This window comes from Coptis chinensis, chromosome 7 (assembly GCF_015680905.1).
Source record: "Coptis chinensis isolate HL-2020 chromosome 7, ASM1568090v1, whole genome shotgun sequence".
In the NCBI taxonomy this organism is placed as follows: Eukaryota; Viridiplantae; Streptophyta; class Magnoliopsida; order Ranunculales; family Ranunculaceae; genus Coptis; species Coptis chinensis.
The window spans coordinates 9,065,231-9,083,802 of NC_141462.1; the positions used below are offsets into that span (position 1 = coordinate 9,065,231).

General features: G+C 36.3%; 3 protein-coding genes across 3 annotated transcripts; all 3 read left to right on the forward strand.

Moving 5' to 3' along the window:
• Positions 1–1,573: 1,573 nt before the first annotated feature.
• LOC147485843 (uncharacterized) lies at positions 1,574–10,525 on the forward strand. The gene is made up of 8 exons (XM_086573593.1): positions 1,574–1,603; positions 1,815–2,164; positions 2,317–2,419; positions 4,470–4,529; positions 5,942–6,059; positions 7,756–7,838; positions 8,247–8,317; positions 10,065–10,525. The coding sequence occupies exons 1-8, from the start codon at positions 1,574–1,576 to the stop codon at positions 10,174–10,176; spliced, it is 927 nt and encodes a 308-aa protein (XP_086429719.1). The 3' UTR covers positions 10,177–10,525.
• An 876-nt stretch (positions 10,526–11,401) lies between these two features.
• Positions 11,402–12,019, forward strand: LOC147485844 (putative disease resistance protein RGA3). Its single transcript, XM_086573594.1, has one exon. The coding sequence runs from the start codon at positions 11,402–11,404 to the stop codon at positions 12,017–12,019; it is 618 nt and encodes a 205-aa protein (XP_086429720.1).
• Positions 12,020–13,583: 1,564 nt separating this feature from the next.
• On the forward strand, positions 13,584–18,189 carry LOC147485845 (uncharacterized). Its single transcript, XM_086572351.1, has 4 exons — positions 13,584–14,433; positions 15,504–15,586; positions 15,999–16,069; positions 16,905–18,189. The coding sequence occupies exons 1-4, from the start codon at positions 13,605–13,607 to the stop codon at positions 17,014–17,016; spliced, it is 1,095 nt and encodes a 364-aa protein (XP_086428477.1). The 5' UTR covers positions 13,584–13,604; the 3' UTR covers positions 17,017–18,189.
• Positions 18,190–18,572: the final 383 nt, after the last annotated feature.

Consider the following 18,572-nt stretch of genomic DNA (forward strand, 5'->3'; position numbering starts at 1 on the left):
CCGAGTTTAATAAGTGTAAGAATATAAATTGTTGCATGTTGGAAGAAATTGTTACTGGCTAGTAGAGACATTAATAAATCTGTCAGCAAATAATAATAGATCATATGAACTATATTTCATAAAAATATATGCCCCTAAGTAGGCTTTGACACGTTAGAAAACTTATGGACTAAACACTTAGAACCTCATGGTGTAGTGGGCAACTTATGGACTACACGTTGTTGTTTTTTTTTTTTTTGTTTGTTTGTTTGTTTGTTTGTTTTTTTTTTTTTTTTTTTTGTTTTGTTTTATTTTATTTTGTTTTATTTTATTTTGTTTTTTTTGTGGGCATGAAAAAGAAAAATAAGTGAGTGGCATTTTTATTTTTTTTGTTTATTTTTTAATTTTATTTTGTACGGGCATGAAGAAGAAAAATAAGTGAGTGTCATGAATGTTAATGACCGAATAAGACTTATTATATAATGGGTATGTAAAAGTGATGACTTAATAATATAATATGAGATTTATATTGTAGTAAATTGTGATAAAACACTCAACAAATAAAAGTGAAATACTTATCTGAAGGTAAGATTGTAATCATCATGCTTGAAGATCGTATCTAAGATTTGATTAGATCTGGTTGTGCTTTCCCGTGACACCATATTATAGAAATCTTAAGTTTTGAACTAACTCCATAATTTGTTAGTTGAGCATTAGATCTTCTCTGCATGCCAATGTTTCCTTAGACGACAACATAAACTTTTCCCATCAGTTTTATAAAGCTTCTGACGTTGCTATTTTTGTTTTAATTTCGTAAGTATTGTTGCGCATCACACTCTCGTGATTGTAATTGATTTTTATATTGGATTTTATTTGGTATGATTATGAACGTCTAATTTGCCATATTGGAAGTTTGAACCAAATTGGCCTGGTAGAGAACAAGAACTTCTTGGTCCCACTCCCCACAAGTGGCGCCAAAGAATGTCGGGGCAAAAAGTTAACCCAACATTCCCAATGTAGTGGTGCTTCCGAAAGCTCGAAAGAGATGTGGATTAGGTTTTTTTGAATAAGAGATACTGTACCAACGTTCTGATTGCTTACGTACCCAGTAAAGAATCCGGGATCAAGTCTCTTAAAACGTAGTTTTGGAAGTTGTAGAAGCCTCTGTATATATAGCTATCTCCTGCCTTGGTGACCAAGAAAGTAATTATCGGAGATTGTCTTCCTTGATGAATCATAATATCATTTTATCTAAAATATAATCATTTCCCGAGATTTCATTCTATCTTTGTGCAAGATCTTCAGAATCATCAAGACGGATTGGATCAATGAACTTGGCCACCCGGATGGGTCCTGGATCTGTTGTGACGAATTAGTAGAAGGAATGATCCAAAAGTGTTTATCTAACAGCTACCAAACTATTACTTTATGAACCGAAAATGTGATGTAAGATACTCACATTTACACAAAATCAATGGATCTAACCATCCAAAATAACTCAAAACAAACTTTGAATTTTAGTGGAGTTTAGTTAGTACCAAAAAAAGTGGCCATCACGAAACAAATATTTCTGGTAACGAGCACGTTTGGAACGATGTCTGGTAGATGTATGTTAAATTTGTTGGTAATAATTATCTTTTAACTCGAGTCAAATCTGAGATTAATCAATCACAATTAATTTGTTTGTTTGAAACCCTAATAATTGGTTAAAAATATCCGAATTATTGGTTGAAATTCGAAATCTGAGGTGGAGTGGTAGAGTAGGGCGGCCCATATGAAAAGAACACGCTGTCGGGGAGTTAATTGGCAGGATCGGAAAGATCCGTAGAGACTAGAAAGAGCTGAAGCCTGAAGGGAGCCAAAATAAAATCTTCCGTCTATTTTATTTTTTATTTATTTTTCTTTCTCTTTCAATTTTGTCACCAGTCTCATTCTTCTTCTTCTTCTTCTTCAAAACCTTCCAATGGCAGCAAGCGCGAATCCACCTGGAAACAATCAAGAAAAACAACGGCAGCAATAATTACAATGGCCATAATGGCGTTGTGAATGGTGGCAACAAGTCATCTTCTGAGAATCATCCTCATCCTGCTCCTCCTCCCAGGGCTTTGAAGCACAGTCCAGAACCAGGTCTTTCCTCAAAATGGACTTCTGAAGAGCAGACTATCTTGGACGAAGGCCTTATCAAGTATTCAAATTTCCCACTGTTTTTTAACTACTATCAACTAACAACATTTTTAGCTCTATAATATCATGTTAGTTAATGCTTTTTCTTGCTTATATGCTCTTCTTCTGTGACCCAGTGCTGTTATTCACTGCTCTTCTTATATGCTTTTCCAGATATGCTTCTGAAATACCCATGGCCCGCTATACAATGATTGCAGCGTCCTTGCATGACAAAAACAGTACGCTGATGTCAGCCTTGCGTTGTAGATGGATGACTGTAAGTTCACCTATTTACATAGTTGCTTCTACTTGCAATTGCAGTATTCATTGTTTTAACTATTCAATTTTTGTATGCTGAATAAGTATTTGCGAGTTAAGTGCTCAAAATAATACAAGTATGTCTAAAGGTCTCCTGATTTAAACCATTGATGTACCTGCACAGGCCTCATTTTATTTTGTTTATTTTAAAATTAGTTCTACATATATGCAACTCAGTGGTGCCAAGCTCCGATCTAAGCTACCCCTTATAAAAAATTACTTAAACAAGAATAAATTTACTAACATATTGATTTTCCCCTATGAATTACATTTCTGAGCTTAAGAACCTACTTGAATATAAGACTGATTTTTTCTTGTTTTGTTTTGGCATTATCTTCTAGTCATGAAGATTGCAGTCTCCACACTTAACAATTTCTACATTTATAGGAAACGGATAAAAATTTAAAGAATCTACAACAGCCATTAGCTCTAAAAATCTCTTCCAGCTTTTTATGAAGTTATAAATTTTGGTCTGATCTGATGTTTGCGATAATGATCATTTGGTGGCAAAATAATTTTCCCTCAGCCTTCAACTTTTCTTAAGAAAAAGAAAGGGGGTCATCTCCTCCAAATGATGTGCTTTTAGTAACTTTCAGTTCTACTTTTTGAACACGAGGCTTAGGCCTGCTGTTTTCATGTTTTGGAAGTTGAGGTTTGTGTCTTGTGCTGTGTACGTGCATACTTGATAAAACAACTGGTATCACATTTTGAAGAAAACTAATTGATGAAACTTCAATGACTATTGTATGTGTATTCTTGGTAATGATCTTTTCTTGAAATATATAGTCCCATATCGGGCATGTAAAGACTTTCATCAGAATATAATAGACCCTGGGGCCTCCTTGCATTGTGAATTGGTTATAGTTGGAAGTTTCAAATTTAAGATGGTATCCGAGCATGATATTATATATCACCAATCGCCAAACAACTTACTTGCTCCACATCACCAAATACAATTAGTCCACATGCTTGGTTCAAGTCACGCCACAGGCGAGGGGGATGTTAAGATATATAGTTCAACATTGGGCATGTAAAGCCTTGCATTGCAATATAGCTTGGCTCAAGTCACGCCATGCTTGAACTGGCATATATATATATATATATATATATGATGGAGGCCATTGTATAAATATGGGAGGGATCCATATACAACACTTTTTATACAATGGCCTCCATCTCACCTTACAAATTTACTTACAACTTGATTTTTTGTGGATGTCATCTTCCTACCATAGAGAACATCATTGCAAAAAAATGGCCTCATTTGGAAATTTCTAAAGATGCCAAAAGAGGGTTGCAAAATTTTAAATCCTGACCGTTAAAATAAATCACATTTTCAAATCAAGTTTTGAAAGGGTTAGAGATTTTAGAATGATATGAAATTTTGTGGATATGATCTCTATAGCGTAAGATCATACCCACAAAGTATTAGTCATTAATACAATTTATAAAAGGGGTGTTGTATAAACTGTTGTATATGGATCCCTCCCCATATATATATATCGGGCATGTAAAGCCTTGCATTTGAATATAAAAGATCGCTGGTTCGCCTCCACTTCGATCATTGCCAATTAGTTTGATTGGATGCTCCAACTTGAAGATCTTTTTCTATTTGGTGGAACTTTCCTTCTCCTTTAACTGTTGAGTGATATTGAGGGAGAGATAGCTCTTTGCCTCATGTCTAAGGAGGAAGTCTAGTTATCACCATGTTAACTGTGTATAGTTGTAGAAATTTGTTTCTAGGCAAGAGATTATTAATGAGTGAAGGTGGGCACACCATCCACCCCCTCACCTTTTCTCTTTTCTATTATTTTTCTGTTTTTCCAGTTTTCCTTGTAAATACTCCCATTGTAACATAGTTATGTCATCAATATCAAAGATCCCCAACATTTTCACTTACATATCTATCTTGAAATGTAACTGAATCTCACACAATAAGTATTATGATTTTTTTGTTATTATGCTGATGTCATTATATGGATACTTAAATGCATTTGTCCCTTTTACAGAAGAAGGAGAGCGGTAAGAGAAGGAAAGAAGACATGTCGAGGAAAAGCAAAGATAAAAAGGTAAGCTTTACTGTGATATTTGAGTTTCTGATCTTAACATATAATTGGTGTTTTTATTTTGTATTCCCATTTATATGCCAAACCATCACTTAGTGAATTGATTTTTTTTTATCAGTAAGTTATAGACGGTTATGTATAAGTGCAATTAAGCAATTAAGTGGAAAAGAAAAAGGGTGAGTACTCAATTAAATCTTTGCGCATGTGAACCACATATTCTCAAGGGATTTGTTGTGGGTCGGAACTACAATTTGGAGAAATTGAATTCAGCCGTGATTTCAATGGGTCATGGTTTATGTAAAAGGACTTTGGGGGATATACATAACCTCTTCTTAATATCACACTTGACAGACCATCCTAAAGTATTTCTTTCAATCTGTTTTATTACTTTTTTTTTTACATTTTCTTCATATGTTTTTTCAGTGTCAATACTTGCTCATTTTATTAAATATTTTCTCCTCTTTAACTGCGTAAGTCTTCATCTCTTCCCTTTTAATATTATCTTGCTTTGTTGTCTCCTTTGACACATTCATCATTATTTTGTTTATCTTCCTCCGAAAAAAGAAGCCAACATGATTCAGTCCACTAAGGTCTTGGTTTGGTAATATCCACCAATAAGTATTGTGTGGTTGTCATACATAACAATTTCAAGAATAATCATACATTTTTTTTTTGCTTCTTATGAGTCTTTTGAGTTTAGAGGAAGCTTCTTTGAGTCTTTTGTTGCTAGATGGGACCGTGTTATGTTTTTAGACATGGGGTGATGGTGCATGTCTGGGGTTTTTTGTTTTTTTCTTCTTGTGATTTGTTTCATCGCTTGTAAATATTTATTTTTTGGTTGTTCTCTTGTAATGTAGGCCTTCTCAGCCTACTTTTCTTTTATTAATGGAATATCACTTTTTACCGAGCAAAAAAAAAAAATAATCATACATGCCCAAACAATTTCGGTACTATCACACACAGACAATTAAAAAAAACAAGGAAGGGAAAATAAATAGTCAGAATAACCTTATTTCAAGTGATAGTTTGCAGACTTATTCTTTAATTGTTTCCAAATACTGGGAATGAGATCTCTCTAGATTGAGAGGCGCAACTTGACTGGTTTCTGTATTTAGTGATGATTTTAAGAACATGGGCGTGTCGTTTGGCTTTCCCTAAGGCCCCACAATGTCTTGAGCCACCCCTGAATGCAAGTTACGTGGCTAATTGAAAACTTCATTGCATGCCTAGGTTTCAAAACCAGCTTACCTGTCTGAAAGAGAGGAAAGAAATCGAAGAAAAGTAAAAAAGGAAAAGAATAGTTTCAATCACTTCTATTTGCACAGTTCTTCTATAATTTTCTTTTGTTTTTACTATGCAAAAAAGTGCTCTGACACCCAAAAATTAAGAAGGTTTATGTCGGATTTGTGTCTCAGGAAAGAACTACAGATCCTTCAGTGAAGTCATCAGCTCATTTAGCAATACGCCCAAGTGTTCCTCCATATGCTCCACCAATGATCCCTGTGGACAATGATGATGGCATTTCATATCAAGGTTTGCTTCATGTTTTTGTTTTTTCAAAAGCTCATTGTACAAAACTGAACTTTTATGTTGTGATTGAAAGAAGTTGCTATCCTTGATGACTGTAAGGATTGTGTTAGTTATTGCCATGTCGTTTGGGCACTTAGGTCTTCTTGCTATGCTTCTAACCTGTGTATCTAACCTCTGTATTGTATGCACATATTGGTTCCTGATGAAATTGAATCCTAAATAAATTCTTATAATTAATTGGTTGTTCCTCCCTTGACTGACCTTCAACATGCATTTGATTTGATTTATCTCAAAAAGTCACTTTCATCGTTGATGATGGAACTTGTAGACAATATTATCGTAGGGAATTTTATCTCGTGATAGTTTCCTCTTTGCAATGATGGAGAAATGCTGTAAGGTAGTTTTTAAGTAAAAGTTGTCAACAGAGAAGATAAGTTTATCTTCTTAAACTAGGCTGCAAACGGCCAAACCATCTCAATTGACCTTCCCTCAGTTAATCAATCTGTGAAGCTGCTGCTGCACTATCCTGAAAGCGCTCATTCTTAACTGCATTAGTCCACCCATCCATCTCATCGTCCTCGTCGCTGCTTACGTTATACTTATGAACATGGTTCTCAGTTGCATAACAGTTCGCACTCTGCAGTGTTATTAATAAGTGCTCTTGCTTCGGTCTTATAGAGTAGATACTTTTATTTTTCATTGAAGTTAATTGTTTTCCACTAATAACCTATGAATACTTGTTTGTGAGTTAAAACAAGTAGCTTAGTTGGTAAGGTTTGAGGGAGTTGTTACCACAGAGCACCGACTTGAGTTCAAAAGGCCCTAGTACAGTGTCAGACACAGCATAAAACTGAAACAAATCCAATTGAAGTTTGTTTACATGTGTTCGAAAACAACGCAGGGTACAACTGCAGCTTCAACGTTGCAAATATTTTGGGTAGGGTCTGTCCTTGTTAAATAGATTACATTCCACATGGCGTAAGCCATTTAGAAACAACTGTTGGCCTTAGTTGCAGTGAGTTTGACTATTTAAGTTGATTTAACTCTGCAGTGTTATTAGTAAGTGCTTTGCTTCGGTCTTATAGAATAGATACTTTTATTTTTCATTGAAGTTAATTGTTTTCCACAGATAACCTTTGAATACGTGTTTGTGAGTTAAAACAAGTAGCTTAGTTGGTAAAGTTTGAGGGAGTTGTTACCACAGAGCACCGACTTGAGTTCAAAAGTTGCTAGTACATTAATATTTCTACCTATCAAATTAAGAGACTATATGCAAGGACCTGTGTCTATTCCTATAAAAGTCCTGTATGGGCATCCTTGAGTATTGTTGTGATTTGTTTGGTACTCCTGTGAGGATCTACACATCATTTGGGAAAAATAAGGAGATATGTGCAAAAATTTTACTTGAAGGTTGGCGTGATTGGTTGGAAAAACACCTGGGAGATGGAGATATCCATAACACATAATGCATTGTAGAGAACCTATGAAAAAAAAAATACCTACCCTTACCTTTACTGTAGAAAAATGCATGTATGCTATTCTTCAATCAACTTAGTGTGGGCTGAGTTTACTTCTTATCAGAAGATACTTAAGTGTTTCCATCATTTTTTTGTGACCACAAATATGGTATTGAACTATGTATAGTCCTTGCTTATTCTTGCTATGCGTCATTTAAATTTTTTATTTGGTTTCTTTTCAGCAATAGGTGGCCCTACAGGACATTTGCTCGAGCAAAACGCACAGGTTTTCGAACAAATTTCGGCAAATTTTGCAACTCTACAGGTATCTTCTTACTTTCTTGGTGACATCATTTCTACATAATGACATAACACCATAAACTATTTCATGTATGTTCAGTACCTCATTCGGAAAACCAAAGTAAATTTGAAGCAAACCAAGACATGCCGCAACGCCTGGCCATTATTGACATAATTCTTGGTTATGAAGTATCAACTGTTTGACCAAGTCTCAAAGCCATTACATTAATAATTTGTGTTATATCACGTTACCATTATAGTTGTTACCACCAGCTTTTGGCTATATATGTACATACTTTTATGTTGTCACGGGCTAGGATTCTGAGGATTGGTTTTCTTTTTTCTAGTTTTAACATGGAACATGCATTCTTTTGAAACAAAGGCGGAACATATAATTCTAGACTGTATGAGCTGACAATTTGTCTTCTTGCAGATTCACGATGTTCATAAGAACATCAATCTCTTCTGTCAGACGCGGGATAATATTCTCACAATAATGAACGAAGTGCGTATTTATTTATCTCCTGGCTCTTGTAAGAATTACATTTTGGCAGATGTTTGTTTGCAACATGGGTACACAGTGTCAGACACAGCATAAAACTGAAACAAATCCAATTGATTGTTTACATGTGTTTGAACACACAACGCAGGGTACAACTGCAACTTCACCACTGCAAATATTTTGGGATAGGGTCTGTCCTTGTTTGATAGATTACATTCCACATGATGTAAGCCATTTAGAAACAACTGTTGGCCTTAGTTGCAGTGAGTTAGACTATTTAAGTTGTTTTTAAAAATAAATAAAAAATGCCATTAACTAAAACCCCCTCCCTGCTCTTTCCATTTGAGCCCAATCCTTGTGCAAAGGGTTGAATTATCGTGAGTAAAGTAACTCTCAGCACCCCCATATGTTCTGTATTTAACGTTTAAAGTATTGTTTGACAATATCAGTAAGGGTATTGTTTGACGACAACAGTAAGGGCATTGGTGTTTAGAAAATGGCTTAGTAAGGCATCCGTGTTGAACATTCAAATTCAAATTTATATTCTTAGCGATATTATTCACATAAAGCCTCTCTTTTTTTTTATAGAGAGAGGAACTAGAAAGAATTAGCCTAATTTGAGCAATGTGGGGAGTAAATCCCCATATTCTAAGAAGAGACTATGTAGACTCCCCCTAAGGCTCTTATGCCTATAATGGCTCCGGCTGGGTTCTTTTTGCTTTCTATATGCTGGTTTTCCTGCTGGTGTTTCTGGCAACTGAACTTTTTGCTGGAAAAATACTAAAATAGGTTTTTGACTTTTCTCCAGCAAAGTTAGTTCTGCTCACATCTCTCTTTGCTTTGTCCTTGAATGCTTAATTTTTGTTGTTGTTGCTGCTGTTCAATATCAATCTGGTTATCAATTTGCTTTCTGTTATTGATTTGGTAATGCTGTTAGTGTTCCTCCACAATGAAGCTGCAAGTTACTAGCTTTTGTTATGTACTCCAAGCAGACAATCAGAGTTTGAATGTTCAGCTTCAAGGGGAGTACAGTAAGTGTAGTAGGTAGAAGTTAGGCCGGTGGCGCCAAATAGTGCCAAGTCCTTCTAGTTCATCTATATAAAAGTAAAGAAAGGCTTTATGTAACTTGTGTCTTTAAGAAATATGAATATGTAATTGACATTGAATGTTAAAAACAGTTTTCATCAGTAATGTTTTCTTTAGGAGCCTTTCTAGTTTGGTTTGATCTCTTTTGCTCAGGAAAAAAAAAATTTTTTTCTAAGGTTTCTAGTTTAGTTGAAGTTTGTATTTTACATTGAAATTAACTAAAATCTTCTACTTGTCATATTTTTCTAGTGAAAATACGGTGAAGATTAAAGAAGTTGCTAATGAATCATCTTGAAAAGAAAACTATTGGATCCCGTGTATCTTTAGCTGATATTGAGCTCTGTGTGTGCGGCCCTCAAGGCTGCCTTTTGCCTCATATTCTGGTTAAGACTTGAACTTCTGCCTTAGTCAATAACCAGGATTCTAATTTGATACTTCATTTGAGAATTGAGATCATAGAAGTATATAGAACGTAATCTATAAAATCTGTGTTATCCGAGAGTTTTTTTTTTTCCTCTCTTTTGGTTGCAGGATTGCTCTAGCAGCATAGATCAATAGTATCAATTTTCATGGCCTTGCACTTATTGATGGTCATTATTATTATAGGTTTTACACTGTCTCTTGATTTATGAAATTGCTTGCCCTTTTATTTGAACTTCACAGCTTGAATGACATGCCTGGGATAATGAAGCAGATGCCACCTCTACCAGTTAAGGTGAACGAAGAACTTGCGAACACGATCCTTCCGAGGCCAACCCGCCCGATGCAATCGTGATTGTTATATGTTCATCAGTTGGGGCCTCTTTAACTATTTCGTCAGTTGGATACTCGAGTCCAGTTTTGGAATCCAGGTCTCTGTCTGATTTAAATATTGCCCCAAAATTGTAAATTCTTGTTTTTCTTTATGAATGTGTTGATGGGAAGTTGTGTAGGGATGGGTGAAAAAGGAGAGATGGTTCTGATTTTCATTATTTGGAGTGCTTTTATAGTGAGGATATAATAAGCAGTTAGAACTTAGTTTAAGGTTAATCACAGTAAGGTAACTCGTTGTAATAAGTGCACATACATGTTCCCTTTTCCTGTAGTAATAATAGATAGAAGGAAAAATATGTGACAAATAATAATGGCTATATTTATTTCAGCCACATATGTAGAGTAAACAGAGGAAAGTTTGAGGTGCTCTCTTTTCTGTTTCCTTTCCTAGTCTGGCGTGTAAGCATTTCTTTAGGTGTTGAAGAAGATTTCACATGCTAGGTAGAAATGCAAAACCCGAGCGTAGTTCAAATTTAGAAATGATGAGCATTGCGACTTTGGTATTGTTGCCTGTTGGTTCCGTTGCACCCTCTCCCCCCCCCACTCTGGTTTGGTCTCGTGAAAAATGGCACATGTAGCATGGATAAAATTCATATTCCGACCAATGGAAGCAATTACTTGGGCTTTCGTCCCATTTACTGACCCAATTAATCTATGGTAGAGTTGCAACTTTGGACTATGACTATGGACTATGGTACTCAATAATCAGTTTAAGAGCCTAGATCGGTACAAATAATTGTACCTTTTGCTTCAAATTTAAAAGATCGGTTCTTGAATCCAACTTTTTTCTCAACTAACAAAATCGGAATAAATTTTTAGTCATTTATCGTTACTTATATACAAAACTATCAAAAGGCGTTATGCGAAATTAAACCTTTCCAGCAAAGGAAACACCAGTGCAAGTGATACGTAAGTGATACTAGGAAGTTTTGGATCATGAGAAGAAGGGAATGAGATTCTGTGATTGTGAAAAGTTGTTGTAGTTGAGGTTGTGGGTTTAAGAGGTGTTGTTTATTACTTTAACTGAAGTTGAAGCCATGGTTGCTTGTGAAGAGAGAAATGAATAAGGCTGTGGACTTGACTTGACAAGCTGCTCGAGCTCCATTCTCTCTCTCCTTGATTTGGTCTTCCTCTCCCATTGTTAGTCCTCACACTTACAAAAAACAGAAAAAACAAAAACAAAAAACATGGCTGAAGCAATAGTTTCTGGTGTCATGGACCAGCTGGCCTCAGTCATTCGAAAAGAACTTGAACAGGAAGTGAGGTTAGTGGTTGGCGTTAGAAAAGAATTAATAAAACTTGGCACTAAGCTCACTCAGATCAAAGCGGTGCTTGAAGACGCTTTTCTGAAAATAAGGAAATACATTGATAATGCAGTGAAGGTTTGGTTGGTAGAGCTCAAAGATATAGCGTATGATGCAGATGATGTTTTGGATGAATGGAACACACGAATTCTCATTTCGCTAATGGCCCTCCGCGTTGTCAAGGTGCGGCGATCCTACTTGTTATCTCTGTGTGCTTGCTTTAAACATGTTAGTGTACACCATGACATTGCTCATAGGATTAAATGCATAAGAGAAGGACTAGACGAGATTGCTGTCACCAAGGATCAACTAAGCCTCATTCAGAGTCATAGTCATGAGGAACCTCGACAACTCACTAGCTCTGTTGTGGATGTATCAGTGATATGTGGTCGGGATCTTGACAAACAAATGATACTAAGCAAGCTACTATGTGAGACTAGTCAACAAGAAACTCAGGTCCATATACCTATCTTGTCAATAATTGTTGAACTGGCGGGTTAATAAAACAAGTCTTGCGCAGCTACTGTTTAACGAAGGAACTATCGCGACCACCTTTGAGCTGAAAATATGGGTGTGTGTTTCTCAACCTTTTGATCTTAAAAGGGTTGCCAAGAAATCATTGAACAAACTACTGGAGATAAGCCACCAAATATGGTTGGGTGGGAACCTCTACATCAACTTTTGTGCAACTCATTAAAGGGAAAGCGGTTTTGCTCGTGCTAGATGATGTCCGGACTGAAGATTCCTACCGTTGGGAACTATTGCAACTATCTCTAGACGGTGGTGAGCGAGGAAGCAAAATCATCATTACAACACGTAACGAGGCAGTTGCGATGATGATTGGCTCAACTTATATACACAGGCTTGTACAATTGTCAGATGATGATTGCTGGCACATATTCAGAACGAATAGCTTTTTGGGAAGATCGGAAGAAGAGTGTGAAAGATTGATGGAAATTGGACATGAAATCAAAAAGAAATGCAAAGGTGTTCCACTAGCTGTGAAGACATTAGCAAGTCAAATCTCGATTCAAACGAGCAAAAGAAGATTGGATGGGTGTATTAGAAAGTGACATTTGGGAAACACAAGTGAGAAGTTTTTACCTGCTATTTTGTTAAGCTACCATGCTTTGCCATCAGTTTTGAAACGATGTTTTATGTACTGTGCAATCTTTCCAAAAGACCATAATATACAAAAGGAGGAGCTGGTGAAGCTATGGATGGCTCAAAGGTTTTCTCGGCCTGATGGAGCAAGAGAGAGCTAGAAAGGGTTGGTGAAGAGTATTTTAATGCTTTGTCTATGCGCTCATTCTTCCAAGATTTTAAGAAAGACAAAGACGGAAACAATGTTGAATGCAAGATGCATGATCTCGTACATGACTTTGCCCAGTTCCTCACAAAAACTGATTGCTCTGTTTTGGTGAATAATGACAAAATCAGTAGTCATAAGGTTCGTCATTTGACTGTTGATAATATAAAAATCCCTCCTATTTATGAGGCGGGAAATTACGCACGCTGGTAGCCAGATCATCCCAGTCGGTTCCTTTTGCATTACTATTCCAGGAGTTGATATGTCTTAGAACATTGGACTTGAGTTGTGTATATGGTGGTTTTGAAGTACTTCCCAGCGAAGTGAATAGATTATTACATCTTCGGTACCTTGATTTGTCGAAAACAAGACTGAAGGAATTGCCTGAGACAGTGAGAAGTCTAGTTAATTTGCAAACATTGAAGCTTAACGGTTGTTATAATCTTTGCAAACTGCCGGAAGGAATTGGAGAACTTTCTAACCTAAGACATCTGGAAGTTGAAGACACTTTGAGCCTAAAGTATTATCCGAGAGGAGGCATTGAGAGATTGAGGCAGCTTCGAACACTAAGTAAGTTTGTTGTGAGAGATGGAAGTGAAGGGTCCATGATTGGGGAACTGGAAAATCTCAATTTTCTAAAAGGAAGGCTAACTATTGAGGGGTTAAGGCATGTAAAAAAGTGTGAACGAGGCTAAGCAGGCGGAATTGCAAAAAGAAAAAACATTTCAGAGTTGCAGTTGGTTTCGGACCGTCAGAGGCAAAGAGGCGATACGAAGGATGGAAGGTGTTCTTGAAAATTTGGAACCACATAAAGAAAGCTTGGAACGATTGGTAATAAGATACTATGCTGGATTCACGCTCCCTCGTTGGATGTTGTCAGTTGAAGAATCTGTATTGTCCAATATTGTCGACTTGAAGCTTGACTGGTGTCCAAATTTGAAGGTGTTGCCCGCTCTAGGCAAATTACAATTTCTCGAACGGCTCGATTTAACAGGTCTAAAGGCGGTGAAACATTTGGGTGCGGATCTTTTGAGGGTTGAAAATGGAGCTTCAACGTCGTCATCATCAGTAGTGCTGTTTCCAAAATTGAAATATTTGAACTTGTATGATTTGTCAGAGTGGAAGGAGGAGGAGCATGATGTCCCAACAACTACTATCATTATCATGCCCCGTCTCCATACCCTAAAGATTGGATATTGCCCAAAACTGAAGGTGGAACCGCACTACCTGTTTCCTCCTTGGCTTGAAACTCTGGAATTATGGGGTGATGTAGGTGTTCTTTCAAAATCGTTAATCATGTCCCTCACCCACAACAACAACAACCTCAAGTCTCTTACAATCAAATATTTTCCGCATTCCTCTCTCCCTCAAGGATTAAACCAACTCACGTCACTTCAAGAATTGAATTTTTATATCTGCAAATTCCTTGATTTCAAGCCAGAGGAGTTGAAACCACTCACCACGCTTTGCACGTTGGAAATTGATTTCTGCCTTATCATGAGTATACGTAGCAGGGAGGACTGGAGCATCTTAACCCACATTCCCAACATTGTCATTGATTACATAAATATTACAAGCAATTCCTATTCCTACCCAGGTTTACCAGGTTTGTTTCATGTTTTTTTTTTTAAAAGTTTCTATCCTTGCTAGTATTGCCATGTCATTTGGGTGCTTAGGTCTTCTTGCTATGCTTCTAACATGTGTATATAACCTCTGTATTGTATGCGTATTGTTCCTCCCCCTTGACTGACCTTCAACATGCATTTGATTTGATGATGGAACTTATAGACAATATTATACGTAGGGATTTTTATCTCGTGATAGTTTCCTCTTTGCAACGATGGAGAAATGCTGTAAGGTAGTTTTTAGTAAACGCGTTATCAACAGAGAAAGCAAAGATAAGTTTGTCTTCTTAAACTATGCATAAACGCCAAACAATCTCAATTGACCTTCCTCAGTTAATCATTCTGTGAAGCTGCTGCTGCACTGTCCTGAAAGTGCCCATTCTTAACTGCATTCTTCCACCCATCATCTCATCGTCCTCATCAGTGCTTACATTATACTTATGAACATTGTTCTCAATTGCATAACAGTTAAGCCACTCCGCAGTGTTATTAATAACTGCTCTTGCTTCAGTCTTATAGAGTAGATTGAAGTTAATTGTTTTCCACAAATAACCTATGAATACATGTTTGTGAGTTAAAACAGAGCACTGACTTGAGTTCAAAAGTCGCTAGTACATTAATATTTCTACCTATCAAATGAAGAGACTATATATATGCAAGGACCTGTGTCTATCCCGATAAGAGTCCTGTATGGAAATCCTTGATTATTGTTGTGATTTGTCTGGTACTCCCGTGAGGATCTACCATTGGGAAAAATAAGGAGGTATGTGCAAAACTTTTACTTGAAGGTTGCGTGATTGGTTGGAAGACACCAGGGAGATGGAGATATCCATAAGACATACGTAGTATAGAGAACCTATGAAGAAGGACATACCTACCCTTACTTTATTACTATACAAAGGTGCATGTATGCTATTCTTCAATCAACTGAGCGTGGGCTGAGCTTACTTCTCATCAGAGGATACTTAAGTGTTTCCATCATTTATTTTTTGTGACCATAAATATGGTATTGTTATGCGTTATTTAAAAATTTTATTTAATTTCTTTTCAGCAATAGGTGGCCCTATAGGACATTTGCTTGAGCAAAACGCACAGGTTTTCAAACAAATTTCTGCAAATTTTGCAACTTTACAGGTATCTTCTTACTTTCTTGGTGACATCATTTCTACATGCACAATGACACAACACCATAAACTATATCATGGATGTTCAGTACCTCAGTTGGAAAACCAAAGTAAATTTGAAGCAAACCAAGACATGCCGCAACACCTGGCCATTGTTGACATAATTATTGGTTATAAAGTATAAACTGTTTGACAAAGTCACAAAGCAGTTACATTAATACTTTGTGTTATATCAAAGAACCATTATACATGTTAACATCAGCTTTTGGCTATATATGTACATACTTATATGTTGTCAATGGCTAGGACTCTATGAGAATTGGTCTTCTCTTTTTCTAGTTTTAACATGTAACATGCATTCTTTTGAAACAAAGTGAACATATAATTCTGGATGTATGAGCTGACAATGTGTCTTCTTGCAGATTCACGATGTTCATAAGAACATCAATCTCTTCTGTCAAACGCTGGATAATATTCTCACAATAATGAACATGTACGTTATTGATTTATCTCCTGGGCTCTTGTAAGAATTACCTTTGCCAGTTGTTTGTTTGCAACGTGGGTACACAGTGTCAGACAGCATAAAACTGAAACAAATCCAATTGAAGTGTGTTTTCATGTGTTTGAAACACACAACGCAGGGCACAACTGCAGCAACTGCAAATATTTTTGGGATAGGGACTGTCCTTGTTAAAATAGATTACATTCCACTGCAAATTTATTTTGGGATAGGGACTGTCCTTGTTAAACTATTTATTGACTTTTTTCCCTAATATATCCACTAAGCTACTCCCCCTAAAGATGAAACCATAAGTTGTGTATTTATTTAGAAACAACTGTTTGCCCTTAGTTGCAGTTTCAAATTAGACTTAGTTTATTCACATAAAGCAGTGAGTAAGAGCAATGTGGAAGTAATCGCCCATATTTAAAAGAAAAAAACTATTGATCCCGTATAAATAGTGCTTTCTAGTTCAGATATGAGAGCTGAATCATCTTTAAAAAGTGTCCATTGCATTCACGTGCTCTGTCTTGTCATATTCTGTTTAAGACTTGAACTTCTGCCTTAGCCTATAACCATGATTCTGATTTGATGCTTCGCTTTGAGAATTGAGATCATAGAAGTATATATAGAACATAATCTATAAAATTGTTGTTATTATGAGAGTGTTTTTCTTTCTTTTTCTCTTTTGGTTGTGGGATTGCTCTAGTAGTCTAGATTATAGTATCAATTTTCAGGGCCTTGTACTTATTGATGGTCATTATTATTATAGGTTTTACACTGTCTATTGATTTTTTAAATCACTTATCCTTTTATATGAACTTCACAGCTTGAATGACATGCCTGGGATAATGAAGGAGATGCCACCTCTACCAGTTAAGCTGAATGAAGAACTTGCGAACTCGATCCTTCCGAGGCCAACCCGCCCGATGCGATCTTGATTGTTATGTTCATCGGTTGGGGCTTCTTCAACCATTTCTGTCAGTTGGATACTGGAGTCCAATTTTGGAATCCAGGTCTTTGTCTGATTTAAATATTGCCCCACATTTGTAAATTATTGTTTTTCTTTATGAATGTGTTGATGGGAAGTTGTGTAGGGATGGGTGAAAAAAGGAGAGATGTTTCTGATTTTCATTATTTGGAGTGCTTTTATAGTGGGGATATAATAACCAGTTGGAACTACTCTTTCAGTTGCCAGAAGAAGCTACTGTTGCAGATTTGATACATGAAGGACCATGGAATGAGAGGATTACCGGACTACCAGAAGGAGAACTGAAAAAGAGTATTTTGAGTGTAGAAATTCATAATCATTTAGAGGAAGATAAAATAGTATGGAATGCCACTTCATCATGGCAATATAGCACAAAATCTGCTTACATGGGACTGAAGAACTCAAGAACATTAGAGAGAAGGTGAAATGGTACAAGTTGATATGGGGGAGAATTTGTGTGCCCAAACACTCTATTGCATGGCAGTTGTTTAGTGGCAGCCTATCAACTCAAGATAGGTTGATTAAAAAGAACATTCTAAACCATTCAGAGTGTATCTTTTGCAGGAATGCTAGGGAGAATTCACACCATTTGTTTTTTGATTGCCCATATACAAAGGAGGTGTGGGCGGGAGCAAAGAGAAGAATTGGATTGACTGATACTGTTCTTCAGTCTAATCATGAATGGTACAGGATTTTCAGAATAACTAGGAAGAACACCACTGAATCTGAGGTCATAAGGGCAATGGTTTGTGCTGTGATCTATGCAGTGTGGAATGAAAGAAACTGTCGAAGGTTCAAGAATAGATCTCGCTCAGCTAGTCAGGTTCTAAATGATATTATGAAGAAGATGCAACAAGCCATCAAAGAAGTAGAAACACAGGAGCAGCAAGACAAATCTTAGAGAGGATGGGAATACATGCACAAGTCAGTAACAGGGTGGAAAGCAAGTGCAGTGGAAGAAGCAAATGTTTCCTTAATAATAATATGATAATCTCGATACCTTGTAGCAAATGTCTGTAATCACTAATCACGCAATATCAAACTTTTTGGGTGTTAGTGAAGTGATTCTTCATCTTGGCAATTTGATAAATAAAGAAATTCATCAAAATGAGTTTAAAATAAACAAGATGCCTTTGATTATAAAGAACACAAACGAGATGTCTTTTGTAATAGTTAACAAGTAGTTTCTAGTTTCATCGCTTCACGTACAACTACATCTAATTAAATGAACTCCCAGAGGCTCAGAGCAATCTACAGCAATGACAACATCTTATCAATAACCACTCCAACCTGCATCCATGATGAAGCATAACAAATGATATTAGCTAATAGTGTATCAAACCTTGGTTCTCATTCTTTTTTTGGTGCTCATTCAATATATACATACATACACACCATGATTTTCATAATACTGATAAAACTGAAATTTGGAAGGACAAGTGTTTCTATCAAAGTTCACATGCACGATCAATAATATGTACATCACATTGTAACATTGCTTAATAT